At 42.0% G+C, this 27,280-nt stretch overlaps 1 protein-coding gene across 1 annotated transcript; it reads right to left on the reverse strand.

Annotated features, from left to right (window-relative positions):
- Positions 1-4,516: 4,516 nt before the first annotated feature.
- On the reverse strand, positions 4,517-22,776 carry LOC135512250 (sulfotransferase 6B1-like). Its single transcript, XM_064934072.1, has 7 exons — positions 22,481-22,776; positions 13,691-13,803; positions 12,585-12,674; positions 7,273-7,399; positions 7,029-7,123; positions 6,773-6,929; positions 4,517-5,482 (listed from the first exon to the last, which is right to left on the reverse strand). The coding sequence occupies exons 1-7, from the start codon at positions 22,659-22,661 to the stop codon at positions 5,355-5,357; spliced, it is 891 nt and encodes a 296-aa protein (XP_064790144.1). The 5' UTR covers positions 22,662-22,776; the 3' UTR covers positions 4,517-5,354.
- Between the last annotated feature and the right edge of the window lie 4,504 nt (positions 22,777-27,280).

Genomic DNA, 27,280 nt, shown 5'->3' on the forward strand with positions numbered 1-27,280 from the left:
GTGAAAAGATGTTTTTAGACATTTTTGCTAATTTATTGAAAATTGAATACAGAAATATCTCATTTACATAAGTATTCACAATCACAACCAAGCGTCAATACTTTGTAGAAGCACCTTTGGCAGAGACTACAGCTGCAAGACTTTCTGGGTAAGTCTCTAAGTGTGACATTAGTGCTAGTACGAACTCGGACCCAGGCGCAGAGAAACACAGCAGGCAGAGGTAAGGGTAAATCCAGAATATTTATTTAAGGTCTTCATCGCAAAACAACAACGCAAGGGCACACGAGAACACTGACCAAAACTTGAGACCTGAGCAACTGGCCCAGTCCACAGAGGAACCTAAATTGTCATCCAGCAGGTGATCCCAATAAGCCCAATCAGGGCCACCTCGATACTAGAAGTAACCCAACGGTGCTCTCCAGTGGCAACCGCAGGTAGTAAACTCCAGGGAGAAAACCTGACCTAATATTTTTGAGAATTCTTCAAGCTCTGTCAAATTGGTTGTTGACCATTGCTAGACAACCATTTTCGGGTCTTGCCATAGATTTGAAAGTAGATTTAAGTCAAAACTGTAACTCGGCCACTCAAGAACATTCACTGTCTTCTTGGGTTATTGTCATGCTGAAAGGTCAATTAATTTCCCAGTGTCTGCTGGAAAGCAGACTAAAACCAGGTTTTCCATTTGGATTTTGGCTGTGCTTAGCTCCATCCGTTCATTTTTTTATCCTGGAAAAACTCCCCAGTCCTTAACGATTACAGGCATTCCCATAACATGATGCAGCTACCACTAGTCTTGAAAATATGGAGAGTGGTACTCTCTGTATTCAGGACAAAAAGTGTACTTCATTATTTTAGTGCCTTGCTGCAAACAGGATGCATGTTTTGGAATGTCTTTATTCTGTACAAGCTTCCTTCTTTTCACTGTCAATTAGGTTAGTATCATGGAGTAATAACTACAATGTTGTTGATCGATCCTTAAACTCTGTAACTGTTTAAATTCACCCTGAGTGGTTTCCTTCCACTCCAGTAACTGGGTCAGGAAGAATGCCTGCATCTTTGTAGTGACTGGGATACACCATCCAAAATGTAAGTAATAACTTCATGATGATCAAAGGGATATTCATTGTCTGCTATTTTCTTTGATCCATTTACCCTTATTTGCGAGGCATTCAAAAACCACCCTTGGCTTTATGGTTGAATCTGTGTTTGAAATGTACTGCTCGGCTGAGGGAGCTTACCAGATAATTGCATGTGTGGAGTACATAGATGAGGTAATCATTCAAAAAGCATGTCAATCACTATTATTGCACACAGAGTTAGTCGATGCAACTTATTATGTGACTTGTTAAGCATATTTTTACGCCTGAACGTATTTAGGCTTGCCATAACAAAGGGGTTGAATACTTATTGACTTGAAAACATTTAATCTCTTCATATATTATTCATTTGTAAAAATGTTGAAAAACATAATTCCACTTTGACATTAAGGGGTATTATGGGTAAGCTAGTGAAGAAGAAAAAAGCTGTTTAATCAATTTTACATTTCGGCTATAACACAACAAAATGTGGAAAAAGTCAAGGGGTGTGAATACTTTCTGAAGGCACTGAAACCCTGATTGTATGTCTGACACTCTACAAATGTCTAAAACTGGGCACATGGCCCGAATACACCCTGTGTGTGTGTGTGTGTGTGTGTGTGTGTGTGTATACCAAGACCTCTAGCCCCACTTTAAGTTTTTGAAGGTTTTACTATGTGTGTTGGTTGTGCATTGGTGGGGTGGGGGTTCTTGGTTTTGTTGTGGGTTCTTTGTCATGGTGCCAGATGGAAAGCCTGATACCACAGTTAGGTACAGAACAGAACATTTGTCACAAAACAGGAAATGTGTCCTCCATGTGCAGTAGCCTGTATCTACCTTGTGATTGCCTCCCTCCTTCTTTTTCTTTCTTTCTTTCTTTCTTTCTTTCTTTCTTTCTTTCTTTCTTTCTTTCTTTCTTTCTTTCTTTCTTTCTTTCTCTCTTTCTCTCTTTCTCTCTTTCTCTCTTTCTCTCTTTCTCTCTCTCTCTCTCTACATGGGGGTTATTCTGGGGATACCAACCACAGAGAGAACCCTCCCCCTCCCCTTCCCCTCCACCCACGCATTTGCACCCATATTGGAAACTTCAGCAGAACACACGCAACCCACATGTGAGGATGCACAAAAACACAACAACAGATACAGAAAAAAAGAGACTCTATAGGGCTGTCAAAAGAACTCTGTTTTCTGAGGTGAACAAAATAATGCTTCATGCCAGCTGTTGTTTTCTTTCCATTTTGAGCAGTTAATGGTTTTGTTGATATTCTAAACATATTACACCTGACAGGAATTAAACAGAGTTGGGTCAGCTCTGAATTTAAATATAGTCATCTACATACATAATGTATTACATACAGTATATTATGCGATGAGCTGGTTTGGAGCTAACCTATCACTTCTATTGGCCTTGTGGAACGTTTCCATATCATGAAAATTGCTTCAAATCAACTATTGTGCTTGAGCAGGGAGTACAAAAGGCTACCTCTAAAATGACTGTCAGAACCTTTTACTTTTCAGTTGGAAATACAACTGAGAAAATTATATATTCCAATATCAATCACATCAAATGCATATGTATATGCATACAGTACCAGTCAAAAGATTGGACACACCAACACATTCAAGGGTTTTTCTTTTTTTACATTTATTTTACTAAAAATAAACCAAAACCCTGGAATAAGTAGTTGTGTCCAAACTTTTGACTGGTACTGTATATAAACTCAGCAAAAAAAGAAACGTCCTCTCACTGTCAACTGCGTTTATCTTCAGCAAACTTAACATGTGTAAATATTTGTATGAACATAACAAGATTCAAAAACGTAGACATAAACTGAACAAGTTCCACAGACATGATGTGGAATGTGTCCCTGAATAAAGGGGGGATCAAAATCAAATGTAACAGTCAGTATCTGGTGTGGCAACCAGCTGTATTAAGTACTGCAGAGCATCACCTCCTCATGGACTGCACCAGATTTGCCAGTTCTTGCTGTGAGATGTTACCCCACTCTTCCACCAAGGCACCTGCAAGTTCCCAGACATTTCTGGGGGGAATGGTCCTAGCCCTTACCCTCCGATCCAATAGGTCCCAGACGTGCTCAATGGGATTGAGATTTGGGCTCTTCGGTGGCCATGGCAGAACACTGACATTCCTGTTTTGCAGGAAATCACTCACATAACGAGCAGCATGGCAGGTGGCATTGACATGCTGTAGGGTCATGTCAGGATGAGCCTGCAGGAAGGGTACCATATGAAGGAGGAGGATGTCTTTCCTGTAACGCACAGCGTTGAGATTGCCTGCAATGACAACAAGCTCAGTCCGATGATGCTGTGACACACCGCCCCAGACCATGACAGACCTTCCACCTCAAAATCGATCCCGCTCCAGAGTACAGGCCTTGGTGTAACGCTCATTCCTTAGACGATAAATGCAAATCCGACCATCACCCCTGGTGAGACAAAACCGCAACTCTTCAGGGAAGAGCACTTTTTGCCAGTACTGTCTGGTCCAGCAACGGTGGGTTTGTGCCCATAGGTTACGTTGTTGCCGGTGATGTCTGGTGAGGACTTTCCTTACAACAGGCCTACACGCCCTCAGTCAAGCCTCTCTCAGTCTATTGCGGACAGTCTGAGCACTGATGAAGGGATTGTGTGTTCCTTGTGTAACTGATGAAGGGATTGTGTGTTCCTGGACAGTTGTTGTTGCCATCCTGTACCTGTCCCGCAGGTGTGATGTTCAGATGTACCGATACTGTGCAGGTGTTGTTACACGTGGTCTGCCACTGCGAGGACGATCAGCTGTCCATCATGTCTCCCAGTAGCACTGTCTTAGGCATGTTACAGTATGGACACTGCAATTTATTTCCCTGGCCATATCTGCAGTCTTCATGCCTCCTTGCAGCATGCCCAAGGCACTTTCACGCAGATGAGCAGGGACCCTGGGCATCTTTCTTTTGGTGTTTTTCAGAGTCAGTAGAAAGGCCTCTTCAGTGTCCTAAGTTTTCATAACTGTGACCTTAATTGCCTACCGTCTGTAAGCTGTTAGTGTCTTAACGACCGTTCCACAGGTGCATGTTCATTAATTGTTTATGGTTCATTGAACAAGCATGGGAAACAGTTTAAACCCTTTACAATGAAGATCTGTGAAGTTATTTGGATTTTTACAAATTATCTTTGAAAGACAAAGAGGGATGTTTCTTTTCTTGCTCAGTTTATTTAGGGAGTAGATCAGCTTTAATATTGCAAACACAGTAGATTGTGGCTTCTATCAATGTAATTGTATGCATAATTTCCAATCCCCCATATATATTTTGAGGTAAATATATATATATATTATTTTATACATATATTTGTTAAATATATTTTCCTTCTTTATTATTTTCTCCTAACCCTTACACCCCTCCCCTAATTGGAATAAACTAATGGATAACCATATTTTGGCTTCTACTTCCAGTTCATACATACACTATATACATTTTAAGGACACAATATATTTGGTTTGTTTTTAGATTCCGTTTAATTACTTAAAAATCATACAAAGTGATTTTCTGGATTTTTGTTTTAGATTCCGTCTCTCACAGTTGAAGTGTACCTATGATAAAAATTACAGACCTCTACATGCTTTGTAATTTGGAAAACCTGCAAAATCGGCAGTGTATCAAATACTTGTTCTCCCCACTGTATATATATTTTTCTAGTATTGTATGCATTTCAATCCAATGGTCTTATTGCATGTAACCTGTCACATTGTTGGAAAGCATAGCCATTACGACAAAAGACAGTGCCAACGTCAAAAGGCATTCTTACTAGGACTTTGAACATGATCATTATAGTTCACCCCATGTGGCATGTAATTCATGGAACTACACTGTGTGGCACATATGATCCTGGAGTAAAATTCCGCTACTCTGAACTGAATGCTTAATATCATAAAATACAGACAAGGAGGCTGATATCAATCATTGAACCAACTTGAATTAACATACTTAAAGTGCAGTGGTATAAAAACAAGGATTACAAGATGTGTATAAAGAATCCAACATGAAGTATATCATGTCTATCTCATTTCACACTTTCACAAAAATGCCCTTGAATGGCTGCAGTGTAAGACAGTCAAGTGGAGTAACCACAGTCAAGTGTCACACCACCAAATTCCTCATTGTCTATGTCAGTTTAGCTACTGCATACCAGCTCTCCTGCCTGTTGGGGTTGAACTTTCCTAATCTGTCAGTGTTTCCCTTGCGTCCTGTCTCAAGTTCAGTCAGTGCTCATCCTGTCTGCTATCTACTTGCAGTACAGGTCATACTTCAGTTTAGCCCCCAGCTTAGTCCCTGCCAGGTGCTTCTCAAATGCTGTGTCCATCTCCTGGCTTTGGGCTGGGCTGAAATGGTTCTTCCAGTCTCCTACTTCACCTGGGGAGGAAATACCCATTAAACACACATGAGCAAGACTAAAACACGTGAACAATGTGGAGCAAGTACATGACATAAGTTATCTTTTGATTACAGTTATTCATAGATTACAGTTGACCTAGTCTTTTAGGTAGTGTGAGGTAACCAACATATTATAAAACATAACTTTGATTGATAATAAGATTACCTCAACCTCACACCTAAGACATGCAGCATACCGTAGTGAATGTGCATGGCGAGTATGAAACATACAGTATAATAACACAAATGTAACCGAGAAATCCCAGTCCACCAAGTTTAACATTGGTGGTGTGATAATCATGTATGAAACTAACTAAACAAGTGTGCAACAGCCTTTTAGGATTGTGTATGGAGTGTGCGCTGCTATTATCCATTGTGATCAGTGGACAAAGCTGACATATGATTGCATTATATAACTGGCAGGCAATTAGATTAGCAAGTGGGATTGTTTTTTATTTTGATATTTACACATTTGCGATCTCAATTAATCCTAATACACAACGGATAATATTATAATTTGTTACAAAAAATAACTGTATTTGTATCCCTTAATAAGTTTCAGTGAGCTCAATGTCACATATGCTGTAGAGGGCCATATATGACCCTTGGCCTGCTATACATGCGCAAATTTCACATATAAGCTGTTAAACTACGGGCCTAATGTTAAAAGACACGCCCAGCATGAGGCTGTCTGTTCAGCACAGGCATGTTAAGGTTGTGTCAGGTCATGTAGAAAGAGAGAGAGAGAGATGTTCTCCTATGCTACCTATATCATGCCTCAGCAGAGTGGCACAACACAAGTCAATGAATGACAGACTATATACTGCACTGTATTTAGGGGTAAGAGTCATGGTTTGTTAGGCAGACAGACAGCAATTGATTCATGCATTCAACTTACAGGAGGTTACCAAAGGTTATTAGCTTTCTCTCCCTGAAAAAGACAAGGGTTGTTTTTGGAGGAACATGAGACCTGAGACATGAGTCTGTATTTAGTTGACAGACATCATATCAAGTGTATGTTTGCCTCACCATAATGCCACATCTTCTGTCTCAGGTAGGTGGGATTAAACAAACACAGTCTCTCTCTCTCTCTCTCTCTGTCTCTGTCTCTGTCTCTGTCTCTGTCTCTGTCTCTCTCTCTCTCTCTCTCGCTCTCTCTCTGTCTCTCTCTGTCTCTCTCTGTCTCTCTCTCTCTCTCTCTCTCTCTCTCTCTCTCTCTCTCTCTCTCTTTCTCTCTCTCTCTCTCTCTCTCTCTCAAAAAAAACACACCTTTCCTGAACAAGACGTTGCCCATCTGGCCGTGTGAGTCATTGGAGCTCTCCTTCATAGCGTTGAAGGTGCTCTCCTCTGAGATGGCCTGGATCTGAGGATCACTGAGACTGAAACCAAAGAACTCCGAGACCCTTCGCACACCTTCACTCAGGTCCTGGGTGGGTCACAATTAACAAGACAGAATGTAAATGACAAAAAGCAAAACCTATCAAAAATATGGTCTGTATTCCAAAACACAAGGAATGTTTGATACCTGTTTTAACTCCTCAAAGGTGACTATTATCACGTTAGGGTCATCCATTCTCCTCTCCCAGCCAAGTACATGGTCGAAATATGAACCCCAGGGAACTAGGAATAGGCACAAACTATTCTGATGAGGCATTGTAATGTATAGAGACATCTCTTACTGTAATACCAATTACTCAAGTTGTATTTTTAGGTAAAGCAAACCCCAAACTATAAACCCAATGTTCATAAGGACTCTTTACTTTAGATACCTTTTCCACTCATAAACTCTGAGAAGAAGCGGTCCCAAGACTCGGCAGTGGGTAGAAATGGGTTTTTGTTGGAGAAGTGATAGAAGGAAACCACTGTGTCTTTCGGGTTCCTGAATATCACCAGCATCTGTTTTTGATCAACAGAAGACCATAACATAATAATAATAACTGATCCAGGCAGTCTGGTCTCATAAACTAGACGCAACGTAGTGAACAAACATCACTCAAATATGGTTGATATGCTATGTTTGGTGTGGTTACATAACACAAAGGTTAATATATATATTTTTATATATACTGTATATCTAAAACATTTTAAGGGGTAGATCAGCTTTTATATTGCAGATAGATTGTAGCTTCCATCAATGTAATTGTCTGCATAATTTCCAATCCCCCAAATATTTTTTGGTCAATATATATACTACCATTCAAAAGTTTGGGGTCACTTAGAAATGTCCTTGTTTTTGAAAGAAAAGTACATTTTTTGTCCATTAAAATAACATCAAATTGATCAGAAATACAGTGTAGACATTGTTAATGTTGTAAATGACTACTGTAGCTGGAAACGGCAGATTTGTATGGAATATCTATATAGGCGTACAGAGGCCCATTATCAGCAACCATCACTCCTGTGTTCCAATGGCACGTTATGTTAGCTAATACAAGTTTATAATTTTAAAAGGCTAATTGATCATTATAAAACACTTTTGCAATTATGTTAGCACAACTGGAAACTGTTGTGCTGATTAAAAAAGCAATACAATGGGCCTTTTTTAGACTAGTTGAGTATCTTGAGCATCAGCATTTGTGGGTTCGATTACAGGCTCAAAATGGCCAGAAACAAAGACCTTTCTTCTGAAACTCGCCAGTCTATTCTTGCTCTGAGAAACGATGGCTATTCCATGCGAGAAATTGACTGGCGGTTGGATTGGGGATGGAATCCGGAGGATAGGCTGGCCGACGACCCATTAAAAGTGCAGAACGCCTTCCAGAGCTGAGACGAGAACTGAGGACCGCGGTCGGAGACAATGTCCTCTGGGAGTCCATGGATCTGGAAGATGTGCTGCACCATGAGCTGAGCCGGCTCCTTGGCCGAGGGTAGTTTGGGGAGAGGGATGAAATGGAGAACCGATCCACTACCGTCAGAAAGACGGTGTTGCCATCAGATGGAGGGAGCCCAGTGACAAAGTCCAGAGAGATATGGGACCAGGGACGCGGGACAGGTAGTGGCTGAAGGAAGCCAGAAGTAGCTTGCCGTGGAGTCTTGTTCTGAGCACACAGTGCATGTGGCAACAAAGGCAGAGACTTCAGGAACCATTGTGGGCCACCACAAATGTTGTCGGAGGAAGGCTACGGTTCGACCAGAACCTGGATGAAAGGTCAGCCTGGAGGAATGAGCCCATTCCAGGACCCGGGACCGGACTGAGTTTGGGGCAAACAACTGCTCAGCCAGGCCCCCTTCAGGATCAGGCTGGGAGCGTTGGGCCTTGCGAACCAAGGTTTCAATACCACAACCCACTGAAGCCGCAAGGCATATGAGGTAGGGAGAATGGTTTCTTAGACCGAGGGTGTGGCAGAGGAATTGTATAGGCGGGAGAGGGTGTCAGGACTTATATTTTTGGACCCTGGGCGGTAGGAAAGGGTGAAGTTCAATCTTGTAAATAACTAAGCCCACCGGGCCTGCCTGGAGTTAAGGCGCTTGGCTGTACGGAGATATTACATTTTTTTATGGCCGGTCCAAACAAAAAAAGGCTGTTCTGCTCCTTCCAGCCAGTGCCTACACTCTTACAGCATCATCCTGACAGCCAGAAGTTCTCGGTTGCCTACTTCGTAGTTCCTTTCTGCTGGATTGAGACAATGGAACAGGAGGGCACAGGGATGGAGCTGATCCTGGGCAGATCGCTAGGACAGGACTGCACCCACTCCAACATCAGAAGCATCAACCTCTACCACAAATTGACGACACAGGTCCGGATGGACGAGGATGGGTGCTGGGGTGAACCGATGCTTCAGGTCCACAATGGCTCTGTCAACATCTGGAGACCATGTGAAAGGTACTTTGGGAGAGGTGAGTGCAGAGAGGGGGGCCGCCAGGGTGCTGTAGCCCCCGAATGAAACGGCGGTAGAAGTTGGCGAACACCAGGAAACGTTGTAACTGCACCCTGTACGTAGGTTGAGGCCAATCTACCACTGCTTTCACCTTTTCAGGATCCATTTGGACATTTCCATCCGGGGTCTTGATGCAACTTCGATCGGAACGAAGAGGGCTGGGGTTCGAAAATGAGGGAGCACTTGGAACGGAATGCCAGGCAGGTACCAGGATCACCTGCATAACGCTCCGGAGGAGGTAAGCAGGGTTCTCGGGGAGCCGGGGTAGGTTGAACAAATCCACAATTAGTAGAAAGGTTACTGGGTGGTTAGGAGGTCTCAGATGTGGCGTGCCTATGAGCTACTTCATGGATTTGCTCCATTATCGCCTTAAACCCTTGGTCGTGGCGTTCGATCAGGGAACGAAGCCCTTCCAAAAGGTGCTGAAGTAGCTCCTCATGCCTCCCAATGGTGGCTCCCTGTAGGGAGACAAGATGATTGGGGATGGTCCAAGTCTGCTGGGTCTGTCATGGCCAGTACGTACTATAAGGGCACAAGGCGAGACTCAAATGCAGACACAGGAGGCAGATGGTTGAGCTCCGATATTTATTACGGCAAAAGGGGTAGGCAAAAGGCAGGTCGGGTACAGGTGAGAGTTCGTAAACCAGGTCAGAGTCCAAACAGTACCAGGCTATAGGCAGGCTTGAGGTCTGGGGCAGGCAGAGTGGTCAGGCAGACGGGCTCAGAGTCAGGACAGGCAAGGGACAAAACCAGGAGAGAGAGAAAAGAGAGACTGGGAAAGCAGGAGCTGAGAAACAAGAACGCTGGTTGACTTGACAAACAAGATGAACTGGCACAGAGAGACAGGAAACACAGGGATAAATACACCAGGGAAAATAAGCAACACCTTCTATTTGCCAAATATTTTTAACGTGCTGTTTCACAAAAGTTCTGAGCCTATTTTACAGAGTATAGGGTATATTTTATAGAATATTACTTCAGGAAAAACCAAAAGGAAGGTGGTTGGATGGGTAAGCATATAACGCGAACATTTAGAAATCCAAAGGTTGCATGTTACTACTTTTTAGCTACTTTGCAACTACTTAGCATGTTAGCTACACCTTTACCTAACCACAACCTTAACCCTTTAACCTAACTTCTAACCCTAACCTTAACCCCTTACCCCTAGCCTAGCTAAAGTTAGCCAACTAGCTACTTATCTAACATTAGCCACAACAGATTGTAATTCGTAACATATCATACGACTTATATTTAAAAAAAGATTTGAGTGGAGTGTGATTGTCTGCTGAATAGTGTCCTGTGTGTGTATGTTTTGTGCTTTGCTCTGTCTACCATGTTCTCCGTACAGTTTGTTCTTTGCAGTGTATATACAGTGGGGCTAGAAAGTATTTAGTCAGACACCAATTCTTCAAGTTCTCCCACTTAAAAAGATGAGAGAGGCCTGTAATTTTAATTATGGGTACACTTCAACTATGACAGACAAAATTAGAAAAAAAATCCAGAAAATCACATTGTCAGATTTTTAATGAATATATTTGCAAATTATGGTGGAAAATAAGTATTTGGTCACCGACAAACAAGCAAGATTTCTGGCTCTCACAGACCTGTAACTTCTTCTTTAAGAGGCTCCTCTGTCCTCCACTCGTTACCTGTATTAATGGCACCTGTTTGAACTTGTTATCAGTATAAAAGACACATGTCCACAACCTCAAACAGTCACACTCTAAACTCCACTATGGCCAAGACCAAAGAGCTGTCAAAGGACACCAGAAACAAAATTGTAGACCTGCACCAGGCTGGGAAGACTGAATCTGCAATAGGTAAGCAGCTTGGTTTGAAGAAATCAACTGTGGGAGCAATTATTAGGAAATGGAAGACATACAAGACCACTGATAATCTCCCTCGATCTGGGGCTCCACGCAAGATCTCACCCCGTGGGGTGAAAATGATCACAAGAACAGTGAGCAAAAATCCCAGAACCACACGGGGGGACCTAGTGAATGACCTGCAGAGAGCTGGGACTAATGTAACACAGCCCACCATCAGTAACACACTACGCCGCCAGGGACTCAAATCCTGCAGTGCCAGACATGTCCCCCTGCTTAAGCCAGTACATGTCCAGGCCCATCTGAAGTTTGCTAGAGAGCATTTGGATGATCCAGAAGAAGATTGGGAGAATGTCATATGGTCAGTTCAAACCAAAATAGAACTCTTTGGTAAAAACTCAACTCATTGTGTTTGGAGGACAAAGAATAGCTGAGTTGCATCCAAAGCATACCATACCTACTGTGAAGCATGGGGGTAGAAACATCATGCTTTGGGGCTGTTTTTCTGCAAAGGGACCAGGACGACTGATCCGTGTAAAGGAAAGAATGAATGGGACCATATATCATGGGATTTTGAGTGAAAACCTCCTTCCGTCAGCAAGGGCATTGAAGATGAAACGTGGCTGGGTCTTTCAGCATGACAATGATCCCAAACACACCGCCCGGGCAAGAAAGGAGTGGCTTCGTAAGAAGCATTTCAAGGTCCTGGAGTGGCCTAGCCAGTCTCCAGATCTCAACCCCATAGAAAATCTTTGGAGGGAGTTGAAAGTCTGCGTTGCCCAGCAACAGCCCCAAAACATCACTGCTCTAGAGGAGATCTGCATGGAGGAATGGGCCAAAATACCAGCAACAGTGTGTGAAAACCTTGTGAAGACTTACAGAAAACATTTGACCTCTGTCATTGCCAACAAAGGGTATATAACAAAGTATTGAGATAAACTTTTTTTATTGACCAAATACTTATTTTCCACCATAATTTGAAAATAAATAAATAAAAAATCCTACAATGTGATTTTCTGGATTTTTTTTCTCATTTTGTCTGTCATAGTTGAAGTGTACCTATGATGAAAATTACAGGCCTCTCTCATCTTTTTAAGTGGGATAACTACTTTTTTGCCCCACTGTATCTATGTCTGTGTGGTACTCTGTCTGAAAAGAAACACTAACTCTGACACTGCACAGGAAAAGCTTTCACAATTACATAACAAGGGAATTGCAAGTTGTTGTTTGGAGGAAGTCGTGGTAGAATTTCATATCACTCATATCAAAAGAGGAAGTTCTGTGGGCCCAAAGCATAAAAACACTGCTGGAAAAATAAACATGGTAATCGTGAGTTCCATCACAACAACACTTAGATACCTGATTGAAAGTACATACCTTTGTTTTCTTTGTGGTGAAGGATGCAGGAATGTTATCTGGGTGCATGTGTGTCCCTAGAAATCTGGGGGACGGGGCTTTGTGAATAACCTGGAAGTTAGACAAGGCGTCCATTTAACGCTACATGAGCCATGGTATGCTGTTGCTCTTACGGTCATATGCTGAACAGACACTGTGCATACAGGCATGTTATGTTGTTTTAGGCATAGGGGATCACAGGGAACCAATGTAAAAACAGTTACACACTCTTCAATCCTGACACAGCTGGCCATACAAACCACTGTTATAATATAGCATCTCACTATATCCTCCATGTTAATTGCATTCGGTGGGAGAATCATGGGTGTATACTGTAGATAGACCACTCTTGTTGGATGAAGTTTAAGGTCCAGCTATGCTAACATTTCCACACACAAGGGCTCATGAGGGCGTTCATTGGAGGCCACTCACAGCACATGTTTGTAATTCACTAACATTCACTAATGGGCCTTACTGGATCACAGCATGATTTCAGCACATGCATCTAATTATTGTGACTAGTTCCAGAACAGTAAAATGACATTATTGTTTGCCTGTGTAACAGATGGGGGATCTGTAAACCTCACGCCTCAGCCTGAAGTGTCTCCACTTGCGCTGGTGAAGAGCAAGTTTTTCGGTGGTGCGACTGGGTAAGATGCTTCAGGGGTGCAATCACATGTGTTTGCGAGGCAGAGGTCCTGGGTTGGAGCCTCTGTATGAGCCGAATCATTCGGAAGCAGTACTTGCTGAGCAAGCAGTGTGACATCCTTTACACCTGACTGTATAGATATTCTCTCCGTTTGTGACATAAGTAGGATAGAGAACAGCGTCCTGACCTGACATTGTGTCATTAAAACCTCCTTTATGGACCTAAAGTGGGCTAGAAACTTCCCAATATAACCACAGCACCTCTTTATGCTACAGGGAATGTGTTAATGTGTGAAACATACAACACCACACAACACATATACAGCATTTCCAATTATTACACACAAAGCATATTACATTATTTACATTTTTGATTTATTTGAGGCAGACAAACCTGCAGTGTTGCTAAAACTACAGGGTAGTCAAGCAGAATAACACACCTGCTGCATTTCTGGCCCAAAGAACTCCATCAATGGAGGGGTTTGGGACTCTGCTTTCTCACCAGTTGCTGCTGCTAGTATTTTACGAAGCACCGCCACCATCCAATTAAAACCTGCCGGAGACAGTGAGCATTCAGGTCCATTAACATTTGAGCATAAGAGAAGGTTTTTCAATGTACACAGAGGGATCAGGAATAGAAAGGGTTAGTGTCCTTTGATATTCTTAAAAATGTTTCACCACGTTTCACAATTAGGCAAGAGTGTTATTAAGTTATTATCCCCAAATATTTGTCATGTGAGTGGCAATCCGCTAAGGAGCAGTTTCCCAGAGACAGATGAAGTCTTGTCTTGGTATAAAAAACATTCTCAATTGAGAATCTCCATTAAAAGTTAATTTTAGTCCAGAACTAGGCATATTCTGGGTCTGGAAAACTAGCCCTTAGTGTTTTGTAATATCCATAAAATGGTTTCATGGACTGTGAAAGATACAGCTAAAATAAAAAGAAACAGGGTTAACATCAATGAGGCCGTTTGAGGTTAAAAGGGGAGACCAGGTAAAGGGTGGGACACACCTTCAAAATCAGGGCTTGAAATATACTCAGAGTGCTCTTTGCACTTTCTAAATTGTCCTTTACAATTTGCATTGTCCTTACAATATACTTTGAATGGTAGGCTATGTATGCTTTGAACTGTGTACTGAAGATTTCAAAAGGACCAAACTAAAAGATATACCTTTTTTTTACACCAAATTAACAATGTATAAGGCAGGCAGAGCCACGGGAGGAAGTGGTGCTTGGGGTAGCACCCCCTGTGGTGAAATGGTGAATATTCTTTTTTTGCAACCTTTCGGTTACTAGTTCAAAGCTCTAACCACTAGGCTACTCTGCCGCCCCAAATGGCACCACTCCCTGCAGAAGAGGTGTAACAATTTGTGCAAAACTATTTTTCCTTTGCACTATTGCTATAAATTGTACTAGGATTGGGGTAAGGGAGAGACAAAAAACATGGGATATTTATATAGGGACCCCATTCTTAGGGGTGCTCCTGAGTGGTGCAGCAATCTAAGGCGCTGCATCTCAGTGCTAGAGGCATCACTAAAGACCCTGGGTTGATTCCAGGCTGTATCATAACTGGCCATGATTGGGAGTCCCATAGGGCAGCACACAATTGGCCCAGCGTCGTCCAGGTTATGGTTATTGTAAATAAGAATTTGTTCTTAACTCACTTGCCTAGTTAAATAAAGGTTAAATAAAATAACATCTCTACATGGAAAGTTCTCAGCTCTGTTTTGTAAGTGGTGCGTTCATGATCTATCTATTCAGTTGTGGGGGTTTGGAGTCGGAAACATGCTCCTCTGTACAACAGACAGTTCAGTTTGAGTTGAGTCGGGTCTCTCTCCCTCTCTGTTCCTCTCTCATCTTTTGCTCCCTCTTCTTTTCTCTCCCCCTTGTGGTGGATATTAAGTGATATGGAGCATGCTCACAATAGTTTTCCACTTATATTTTCTATAAGTTTACAATTCTAAACTTGGCTAAAATGGGAACAAAATAAAAAAGGAGGATGAATTGCACAGCTGTCCATTTGTGCTCAGTTTGAATTGTAACAATCTTGTTTTTACTAATTTAGGTACAAAACCCATCTAATTCTCTCTCTCTCTCACACACAGACCCATTGTAATAATGCATTTCAAAGACATGTACGGCCTGTTCACAACGGTCTATTTTGTTTTGCAAACAGTCATGAGGTAAATTAACTTAGGCGGTAGTGAATACTGTAACCAAATATTGTCCTATGATTAGGCTACTCGTCACATTAGGAATCGTATACTATTGTTAGCCTGCAAGCGCTTTATTATAAAGGTGCTTTTTTTAAAGATGATTTGGAAATAAAGTTCGGGAAGGAAGGTCTCTTCTACCACATAAAATATGCATCCAAGCCAAGCTGAAATCTGATCAGAAACATGTTGGGTCTCTTTCACAGCTTTCTATTTCCTTACAACCAGTCAAATTGTTGTACATTTTTAATTTTGCACAGAAAATCTTTCCCATCATTTGTTTTGTCATTCCATTTTCTCCCAGGTCCCTAAACGTCTTTGCTCCGCGCAAGAAGCAGACATGACAGAGAAAACTTTACCAATGTCAACTAGATTGAAGTATTCATTCTATAATCTATGACATTATTCTGTATTTAGTCTAGGGCAACATATAATAACAGAAGAGAAGCTGCGTGTATATGTCTTATATACAAGTTGACTAACAAATAGCCTACCAAAATGTTGGAAATTATGAGCAGAAACATGTCAAATGTAGTCCATTTTTGTTTTTGCATCCCCTGTCAAAAAATCATGCCGCCATCTCTGACTGTAGCCTACAGCACATTTTCTATATATGTGGGTTAGGGTCAGGTGCGGACTTAAGATTTTCATTTCATCAGTTGTGTATGAGTTATTAGCAATTGCGGGCTGTTGAACAAACAGCTGACCCATGCACCACTAGTGTGTGTGCTATTTTGTCACGTCACTACGTGTACCTGTGAGTGTGTGTGCAATGTGCATTTGTGTGTTTGTAATACACATTGAGTCTGTATATGTGGGTATATACCAGTATGTGTGTTACGGTTAAATTAAAGATATATAATACATTCATAACACCTTTATTAAACTATTCATAACCGCTTTGTGAATTTTGCAGTATCATTTATAACACATTTATACAATATCATTCATATGAAACCTTCAAAATAAAAGTGTTTTTTCATTGGGGCGGCAGGGTAGCCTAGTGGTTAGAGTGTTGGACTAGTAACCGAAAGGTTGCAAGTTCAAATCCCCGAGCTGACAAGGTACAAATCCGTCATTCTGCCCCTGAACAGGCAGTTAACCCACTGTTCCTAGGCCGTCATTGAAAATAAGAATTTGTTCTTAACTGACTTGCCTGGTTAAATAAAGGTAAAATAAATAAATTACAGCATTACAATTTATTTTATTAGAAATATATTGTGGGAGTGAGCCGGACAGTTGCTGGTGTTACTTCCTGTGTTAGACTTGCTGAGCTAAAGCCAAGTCATTAGCTTGTGGAGCTAATGCAAGTCTCAGGCAAGGTTACTCGACATATTACAATGACACCAATTGCACTGGTGCCCTCAAGACCTGGGTGTAAATAGTATTTGAAATCGTTCCAGTACTTTGAGGGTTTGCCTGGAGTGCCAGAAAAATTCGCACTTTTGGGAATACTCCATTGGTTCCATTGCGCCAGGAAAGCACAATCATCAAGTACATTGAGTGGAAGCATTTGAAATATAGGGTCTACAATTTACACCCAGATCTGGCTCCATTGTGGACTTGAGCCAGGCATATGAACCCAAGGAATATATACTGAACAAAAATACTGCATGAACTCAACATGCAACAATTTCAATAATTTTACAGAGTTTCAGTAAAATCAGTCAACAGAAATAAATTCATTAGGCCCTGAACCATGGATTTCACATGACTGGGCAGGGGTGCAGTCATGGGTGGGCATGGGAGGGCATAGGCCCAGCCACTTGGGAGAAAGGGCCAGACAATCAGAATTAGTTTCCCCCCCACAAAAGTGTCCACCGAAACGATCCCACAGGTCAAGAAGTCAGATGTGGAGGTCCTGGGCTGGCATGGTCGGCGGTTGTGAGGCCGATTAGACATACCTTTAAATTCTCTAGAACAATATTGGAGGCAGCTTATGATAGAGAAATTAACATTAAATTATCTGGCAACAATCCTGGTGTACATTCCTGCAGTCAAGCATGCCAATTGCACGCTCCCTCAAAATATCAGACATATTTGGCACTGTGTTGTGTGACAAAACGGCATATTTTAGAGTGACATTTTATTGTATCCAGCATAATGTGCACCAGTATAATGGTCATGCTTAACACTTTTTTGGTTACTACACGATTCCATGTGTTATTTCATAGTTTTGATGTCTTCACTATTATTCTACAATTTAGAAAATAGTTCAAATAAGAACGACCCTTGAATGTATCACATTTTAGGGAGGACCCAGATGCAGACAGTGTCAAAGTAACACAAGTGTATTAGTAGAACAGGGGCAGGCAAAACGACAAGTCAAGGGCAGGCAGAGGTCAGTAATCCAGATCAGAGTCAAAGGGTACAGAACGGCAGGCAGTCTCAGGGGCAGGCAGAGGTCAATAATCAAGGGCGGTGGGACAAGGTACAGGACGGCAGGCAGGCTCAGGGCAGGCAGAATGGTCAAACCGTGAAAACTAGAAAACATGAACTATAGAAAAAGACAGGAGCAAGGGCAAAACCTCTGGTAGGCTTAACAGACAAAACAAACTGGCAACAGACAAACAGAGAACAGAGGAATAAATACACTGGGGATAATGGGGAAGATGGGCGACACCTGGAGGAGGGTGGAGGCAAGCACAAAGACAGGTGAAACAGATCAGGGTGTGACAGAAAGAGGAGGTGTGTCCAAACTTTTGACTGGTACTGTAGACCTTCTCCCTGTGCACGCCCTCCATGAATATTGCAACACCAACGTTTGATTGAACATTAGTTTTGTGAGATACGTAATTATAAGTAATGTTTGTTTGTCTGTGAGAGAAATCTGATATGTCCAATTCGGTGTCCTGTGTGAATCTAAGTGTACGTTCTCTAATTCTCTCCTTCTCTCTCTCTTTCTCTCTTTCGGATGACCTGAGCCCTAGGACCATGCCCCAGGACTACCTGACATGATGACTCCTTGCTGTCCCCAGTCCACCTGGCCGTGCTGCTGCTCCAGTTTCAACTGTTCTGCCTTATTATTATTCGACCATGCTGGTCATTTATGAACATTTGAACATCTTGGCCATGTTCTGTTATAATCTCCATCCGGCACAGCCAGAAGAGGACTGGCCACCCCACATATGCTCTCTCTAATTCTCTTTCTTTCTCTCTCTCGGAGGACCTGAGCCCTAGGACCATGCCCCGGATTACCTGACATGATGACTCCTTGCTGTCCCCAGTCCACCTGGCCGTGCTGCTGCTCCAGTTTCAACTGTTCTGCCTTATTATTATTCGACCATACTGGTAATTTATGAACATTTGAACATCTTGGCCATGTTCTGTTATAATCTCCACCCGGCACAGCCAGAAGAGGACTGGCGACCCCACATAGCCTGGTTCCTCTCTAGGTTTCTTCCTAGGTTTTGGCCTTTCTATGGAGTTTTTCCTAACCACCGTGCTTCTACACCTGCATTGCTTGCTGTTTGGGGTTTTAGGCTGGGTTTCTGTACAGCACTTTGAGATATCAGCTGATGTACGAAGGGCTATATAAATAAATTTTATTTTATTTTATTTGACATTGCTGCTAACAACTGAAGTTTGTCTTGAAGGACAGATGTGTGGGGCTCTTAGACTCTAAGCCTATGGAGATTGTGCTATTCTTGTGGCGCTGAAACTGAAATAAATTGTTGCATCGCTTCATTTGTCTGTCCTTGATGCAAAGAACCTGTGCTTAGTTTAGTCCCAAGGAGCTCACCTTGTGTATAAAAGGTGGCGTATTGTACAGGAATAGATATTTGTGTAAATCTCCCACGTTAGATTGGGAGTAGCGTGATTCATGTGTAGGCTTTGCCTGTGCCTCTCAAGGACTTTCACATTCGTATTCTGAAGCCATTCCAGTGTTGCTTTGGCTGTAGGCTTGGGGTTATTGTCCTGTTGGAATGTAAATCTTTGCCCCAGTCTAAGGTTGTTTTCCCTCTGCAGTAGGTTCTCATCGAGGATTTGCCTATATTTGACTCTATTAATTGTTCCCTCTATCCTTACTCGTCTCCCAGTCTCTGCAGCTGAAAAGCATACCCATTACATGGTGCTACCACCACCATGCTTCACAGTAGGGATGGTGTTAGACAGGTGATGAGCTGTGCTGGGTTTTCTCCAGACATAGTGCTTTGCATTCAGGCCAAAGAGTTCAATTTGTCTCATCAGACCATAGAATCTTTTGCCTTATGATCTCAGAGTCTTTCACTTGACTTTTTTCAAACACCAGGCGTGCTGTCATGTGCCTTCTTCTCAGGAGTAGCTTCGGTCTGGCCACTCTCCCATAAAGCCCAGATTGGTGCTCTAGACACTGTTGTCCTTCTGGCAGATACTCCCATCTCAGCCAAGGAACTCTGTAGTTCTGTCAGAGTGGTCATTGGGTTCTTGGTCACCTCCCGGTGCCTGACTAAGGTCCTTCTTGCCCAGTTGCTCAGCTTGGTCAGACGGCCAACTCTAGGCAGTGTCTAGGTTGTTCCATATTTCTTCCATATACCAATGATGGAGACCACTGTGCTCTTGGAAACTTTCATCGCTCTAGAAATGGTTTTATACCTTTCCCTTAAAATTCCAAAAGTATTGGGAAGTGAACATTTTTGTTTTGTTTTTGCTCTGTGCTCCACCACGCCAGAGCAGAAACTATACAATGAATTTCAAGGAACTGTCCTTAGATCTCTGAGAAAGAATTCTATCTCAGAGATCTACGGACAGTTCCTTGGACTTCGTGGTATAGTTTCTGCTCTGACATGCACTGTCAACTGTGGGGCATTATATAGACAGGTATGTTTCTTTCTAAATCATGTCAAAACAATTGGATTGGCCATACGTAGACTCCAATAAAGTTGGAGCGACATCTCAAGGATGATCAAAGGAAATTGGATGCACCTGAGCTCAATTTGGAGTTTCATAGCAAAAGTGTGTGATATACTTAGTGCCATGCAAAAGTATTCATCCCCCTTGGTGTTGTTCCTATTTTGTTGCATTACAACATGTAATTTAAATAGATTTTCACTTTGTCATTATGGGGTATTTTGTGGATAATAAAATCATATTTAATCCATTTTGAATTCAGGCTGTAACACAACAAAATGTGGAATAAGTCACAGGGTATGAAATCTTTCTAAAGGCATTGTATATATGTGGTTAGTTGTTAAATTGAGTAGTGTCAAATAAGTGCATATATTTGTCCTATAATGAAGTTGTGCGTTTACAACAGAGGATACAGCACTCCTTTTCTCCATATGAAGTTTCTAGTCAGACTCTTCTTTCACTTGTTATTAGTAACCTTTATTCATGTAGTTAACTCATCTGTTTCTCTATGACCGTGTAGAAGTGGGAACATGACCATCTCAGTAGATGGCAAGGTGTAGGTGTATTCAAAGAAAATCTGGATTCTGTCTTGATATTGTGGCATCTGGATCATCCTATTCCGATTCTTTTTTTAAAAACTGTCTCAAAATCGGATTAAAAAAGGGGATTACACAATCGGGATAATTATTATCCAGAATAAATATTTTTAAGACTGGGCCCTGAGGCTTACCCGGTGCTCCCAGACTGTTGCATGAATCATGTATCAGGGGGTTGTGTACTGTGGTAGCAAAAATACAAACTTCCATTGTAATAATAAATAAAGAACTATTCAAAGGAAGTTTTAATTTGAAAGTTCCTTACGAATGATGTTGAATAAATGTGTAATAACGGTTGTTATGAATGATATTGCAACACTCATAAAGGTGTTATAACTGGTGTCATAAAGATGTTAAGTATACCCCCTTCATATAAAGTGTTACCTGTGTTTCTGTGTGTGTGTGTCTGTGTATCTGTCTGTGTGTATGTGTCTATGACTGCATGTGTGTACATTTCAATGTGTGCTTGTGCGTGTGTGTGTAAGTGTGCGCATTGGTTTGTGTGTGTATTTTCAAGAGGTGGAGTGGTATTCAAATAAGGGAAATGATACATAACATGTTTTATTTTAGTACGCTATAATTGATTGGTTGCACATACTTTGGCTATTAATCCAGAGTTGTTACATGGTATTACATTAACCGGTTTTATTACAATATAAATATTAAAGTTTATTACATGAATCGTTGTTACATGGGGGCCTCTATGTCTGCAGTATGTAGAGTGGCCTGTGTTAAATTCAACATTCATCAACACTGATTGCTTATCTCACATCGCTCTATAGTGTGCAGAGGAAAGAACTGACAAAGCGAGCAAAACTGGCTGCAAATTTGGGTTGTAATAACAAGGTTAAAACCAGAAACAGACTTTATTGCAACCAATTTTGCCTGTCGGGAGGCCCTACCCCAAAGTGCACAGATCATATTCACCATGTCCAAATGCTCAGAGGCCCATCCATTGTGAAATTGAATTATAGGTCACTTTTGTAAGAGAATACATTACATTTACATTACATTTAAGTCATTTAGCAGACGCTCTTATCCAGAGCGACTTACAAATACCCCAAACCCACTCAGCAAATCAAAAACCTTTTGTATAACTTTGAATACACGCTGCAATAAAATGGCATACACTATGAGCTATGAGTAAGACAACACTATAAGTAAGATGAATTGCCCCAATTGTTTAATGAACTTGAACTTTGAACCTTATGTAGGTAAGGCCATAGAGTAGACAACTGAAGACCAAGAGGAACACTCCTTATTTTACTGATTAAACTTGATACAATAGTAAAATCAAATCAGAAATCAAATCATATTGTATCCGTCACATGTTTCGTAGACAACAGGTGTAGACTAACAGTGAAATGTTACTTACGGGTCTTTTTCCAACAATGCAGAGGTAAAGATTAAAAGATAAGATACAAAATAAAAATGTAAATAGTGACACTGTGAATAACGAGTAAAAATAACATGGCTATATAGTGAATGACTATTAGAAAATGTAAATGCTTAATCAAGATGCCCATTGCCCAAGGATGACCATCTAAATGTTTAACAGTATTTCCACATTCAATTTTTTTTTTGACTCACCACATTTGGGATATGCAACTAACATGACATCATCTGCTCTTGCTTCCAGCCTCTCCATAGCCTTCAGGTTCTCCGCTGGACTCATGACGACAGGGTACAGCACTCCATTATATCTGTACAACTTATCCTCCTCCTTCATATCTTTAGCCAGTTCCATTTTGGCTGAGAAAGAGCTACTCATTTTGGAGAATACTGCAGAAAATCTCAAGGTAAAGAAAATGCAGTTTCCACCGCTAACAGGTATCCAGTATATTTGTGCAGCTGGACGGCCACGAGCTCCGCTCTGTGTATGAGTGTGGTTGTGTGAATGTGGGTGTGTGAGAGAGAGAGAGAGTACAGTAGGAGGAGAAGGAGGCATGTCCTTCAAAGATAGAGCTTGCATGAGAAGCAGGGGTTTCCTGGTTTCTGTAGGGGATAATGGAAGATCTGGTGTCCTGTGTGATTGATGGGGAGATAATGCCTGTGAGATAATAACCAGATAGGGGGGACTGCTCGAGCTAAAGCTACAGTAGGTCATTGAATGGAAGGAACTGTTTGGGTAGGGTATCAAAAGACAGCTGGCCAATATCTGTCCAATGTTGCATGAAAGTAAACTATTTCTATTACATTTTTTTTCTTCCTAAGTGTCTAAACAACACCGTGCTATCTGACAGTGAACATACTGTAAATTAATCCCTTTGAGAGAATGCTGTGAATCCCTTGCTACACATTTTGCCATTATGTAAATAGGGAGCATTTGAAATATCCCAGATGTTGAAATGTCCTGCCACAAGTGTTTTTATAAACAATACCTATGTGGATGTATTTCCCTTAGAATCTAGTGGCCCCTATAGCTTCATCCACTCAAAGGCAAAAGTAAAAACTGTTGCCTCATTCACATTTTTTACTGTCACTTGATTAACCGTTTCTGTACAATGTGACTATTCATGCCTATAGAAATAAGCAAATAAGCTTCCTCTCTGGCCTCCCTCTTGGCATGGTGCCACCAACTCAAACACACCCAGCGGGACATAACGTATGGCATGTGGTTACGCTTCACATTTTCCATACTCTTACTGGAAATAAATAATCTCTGAATAATGCTTTGAAAATGAGGCCCATTCAACAGTGCCGGCAATAGACAACGTCAGAGTTCGGTGAACATTGAGATAGGAAAATATTAACGGGCGTAAATTAATAAAATGGGAGGTTTTAGTTAGATAATTTTGCGAAGAGTATCATGCTGTAATCTCCATATGCATACATCATTAAGTATCCCTTTTAGGTTGTTGTTGTTGGACTATTCTTTACTGAGACATCCATATAGGGAAAATGATGACACCTGATCAACCCATAAAAGCCCGAAACAGGCCTAGTTTATTAGTGGTGAAAGTGTGCATTGGATGAGATTTTGACATGATGTGATATGTTATGACTGTGGTTATTCTGAACCTGCTGATGTACTATCGACAGGAACGATACTCTTTATCTGGATGACTTAGACAGGTTACATACTGTATATCACCCACCCACCCACCCACCCACCCACCCACACAGAGCACTATAATGGAACGACTCAAGGGTGTTTTATCACCCAAAGCTGCACAGCACCCAGACTCTAACTCACCTTGACACATGTCAAAGCCTATTGGCGATAAAGCGGTGACTGTGTTTCAAAAGATGAGGTCCTCCTTTCCAAGCAGCCAGTCAGGAGATGTGCCCTGTGCTAAACATAAGAAGCTCTAGCAGGCCTCCAGTCTCTCCAAGTGACTACAGGACTTACAACGGCTGGATGACCAAGTGAATTCAGTGAGTGCGGATCTGAATCTGAACACAAACAACACAGCCTTCTCCCATAGCTCTGCAGTGTTGTAGCAAGCACATAACACTGTGATAACCTGGGGAGAAATCATGTAAACCGACTGACTGTATGAGGTGACGAGATACAGAGTGAAATACAGAGTAACAGTAGAACCAAACTGAACCATCACTGGCATGTTCATGGATCACTCAAAATTGTCTCCCACTGCTGACAAGTGTTTGGCAGTCAAGTTAGCCTTGATTCACTGTGAAAGACCATTTGTGTGGGACTGTATTATGTAAAGACAGTAAAAGAGAGATACATTGTCTGTATGAGGGAGCCAAAGGATCTGCTAATATTGCTCTTGTATTAGACAAGAGCTATTATTACCCAGCTGAATCACATAGCCTGCTGTTGAATAATCATTCAGCACTTTGCTTTGTGTTATGTGTATTATTTTTATTATTGTTTTAAGTCTCTGTAGCTGCAGAATAATGCTTACACCCACACTACGTGTTTCCAGTTATACAACAAGTGAAGTTGCTGGTCACATGCAACATAATTATATCTTATATTTTACTGCAGAATCCAAAGAATGTAGTAGGCACATGACTATTGTGGTGTTCAACCAAGAAAAAAGGGGTGTGAGCAGATCTGGGTCCAGATTTACTGGGCTTTTGCACCTGTTCAACCTTTCTATGATATTATTTCTACAACCAATAAAAATAAATAAAAGTACAATTAAGGATGAAAGACTCAGTTATAAACACAGTTTCATGTTTGTTTGTTTTTCATTGTTATCTACTTGGTTATACATATTTTGCTAGCTATTTGTGCAAACTAAATACTTTATAGTACTATGTTTTTTTATGTTTGTGGAAACTATAGAGTCCATGAGCAATATCTACAGCTATTTAACTATTGACTGTGTAATGGTGTTGATAACAAGTGGGTTGGGCCAGGTGGTAAAACACTGACAGACCAGTTAGGCAGCTTGTTGAGATATACACTGAGTATACAAAACATTCAGATGAGGTCCAATGTACTGCATAGTGCAGTGGCACACACTTAAAAGGACTTCAGTTTGTGCTTACCAATCCAATCTACTGTTATCTTATATCCACACGGTATGTAATACGGTTTACAGAGAAAGTACACAAACACCAAAAAACTATGCTGTTTTTGTTTTAAGTAAGGTGATCTCCTTCTCATGTCATACCACAGTGTAATTACATAACACTAACTTTCCTTGTTATCTTATCAAATAGCATAGTAGCATCTGAACCTTTGTTGAAATGTATTTCATTTACCGCCCATGTGGATATGCCTTGTTTGACATTGTTTCCACATATGAATGAGGGAGTTCGACAAAGCTGAACCGGTGTGCACCGGGCTATGGCTCAGGACGTGAACGGGTGATTTGTTGTGGCCTGTTCCACCTGTGCCCAATGCAAGTCCTCACGACAGCAATCGGCTGAGTTGCTCCAACCTCTGCCCATCCCCAGCCGGCCCTGGTCCCACCTGTCCGTAGACTTTATCACAGGGTTACTTCCATTCCAAGGGCTTACTACTATCCTGGTGGCCATTGATCAGTTCTCCAAGGCAGCCCATTTCATTGCCTTACCCAAGTTGCCCTCAGCGAAGGAGACTGCTGATCTCATGATTACCCATGTCTTTCGACTATACAGACTTCCCCAGGACATCGTCTTGGATAGTTGGCCCCAGTTCATCGTACGGTATTGGAAAGCGTTCTGGTCCCTGTTGGGGGCGTTAATGAGTCTCTCCTCGGGATTCCACCCACCCCCCAAACAGAGCGGGCCAACACAGAGCTGGAGAAGTTCCTCAGCTGTTTCGTCTCCACCCTGGCCAGCAACTGGAGCAAGTTCCTCATCTGGGAAGAGTATACTCAGAACACATTGCCGAACTCGTTCACTGGACTGTCGCCATTCGAGTGTCAGCTTCCCCCCGCCCCTCCATTTCCTGCACAAAAGGTCAAAGCGGGGGTGCTATCAGCCGAGGCATTCATTCGACAGTGTCGCCGCACCTGGAACAGAGCGCGATCCTCCTTGCTCTGCTCCTCTGCCCGACCCCTACACCAGGCAAACCGGCACCGAAGGCCTCTTGGGCTTGTCCCACCGGGTCAGCAGTTGTGAATGTCCACCCGCGATCTTCCCTTAAAGGTGGACTTGCATAGGGGCATTCAAGATCCTGAGTCACATCAACCCGGTCACCTATCGTCTTCAGCTTCCCAGAGGGTCTGTCCATCCTTCCATGTCTCCCGTCTCAAGCTGGTAAGGACCAGTCCCTTCACTCCCCCTACACTTGCCCCTGTGCCCTCGACATTTTGCTGGTCACCCGGCCTACACTATCCAGCATCTTTTGGGGGCTTGTTGAGTCCGAGGCACCCTGCAGTACCTGGGAGGGCTACGGCCTCGAGGAGCAGGTGTTGGTGCCTGCCCGGGACATCCTGGAACTGGGACTTGTTCAGAACTTCAACCAACTATGTGGTGGTTGCCCTGGCTCCGTGGCCTACGAGAGGGGTACTGTCATGGTTCCACCTGTCACCAGAGGCCGGCAGTGACCGTCCTAGCACTCTGGTGTGTCCAATTTACTCATTATGATTTACATGTTAAAAGAGGTGTGTTTTCTGTTGTCCTTTGCAGAGCCTGAATTGTTTACCGAGTGCATGTGTTTCCTGAGTGAGTTTTCGAGACTTAGAGTTTGTTGTTTTTTCAAGTGTACTGTGTTCCTGCGGCTATCATTTCTTCGTAAAGTATTATGTTTATCCTTAACCACTGATTCCTCGTCTGGTCTCTTTTCTGCACCTGGGTCCAACCTTAACACGTCACACTTTCCTGATGCCTATTAATCATTTGATTAAAATGTTTACTTTCCATCATTCACACTATGAAAATGGATACTTGATACAAATAGGCTATCCAATATCATAGCTTAGGCTACATGTTATTGCATAAACACACAGACAATAGGTCATACATTGGTACTGACATGATAGAAAA

The sequence above is a fragment of the Oncorhynchus masou genome, chromosome 24, assembly GCF_036934945.1.
Source record: "Oncorhynchus masou masou isolate Uvic2021 chromosome 24, UVic_Omas_1.1, whole genome shotgun sequence".
Lineage (NCBI taxonomy): Eukaryota > Metazoa > Chordata > Actinopteri > Salmoniformes > Salmonidae > Oncorhynchus > Oncorhynchus masou.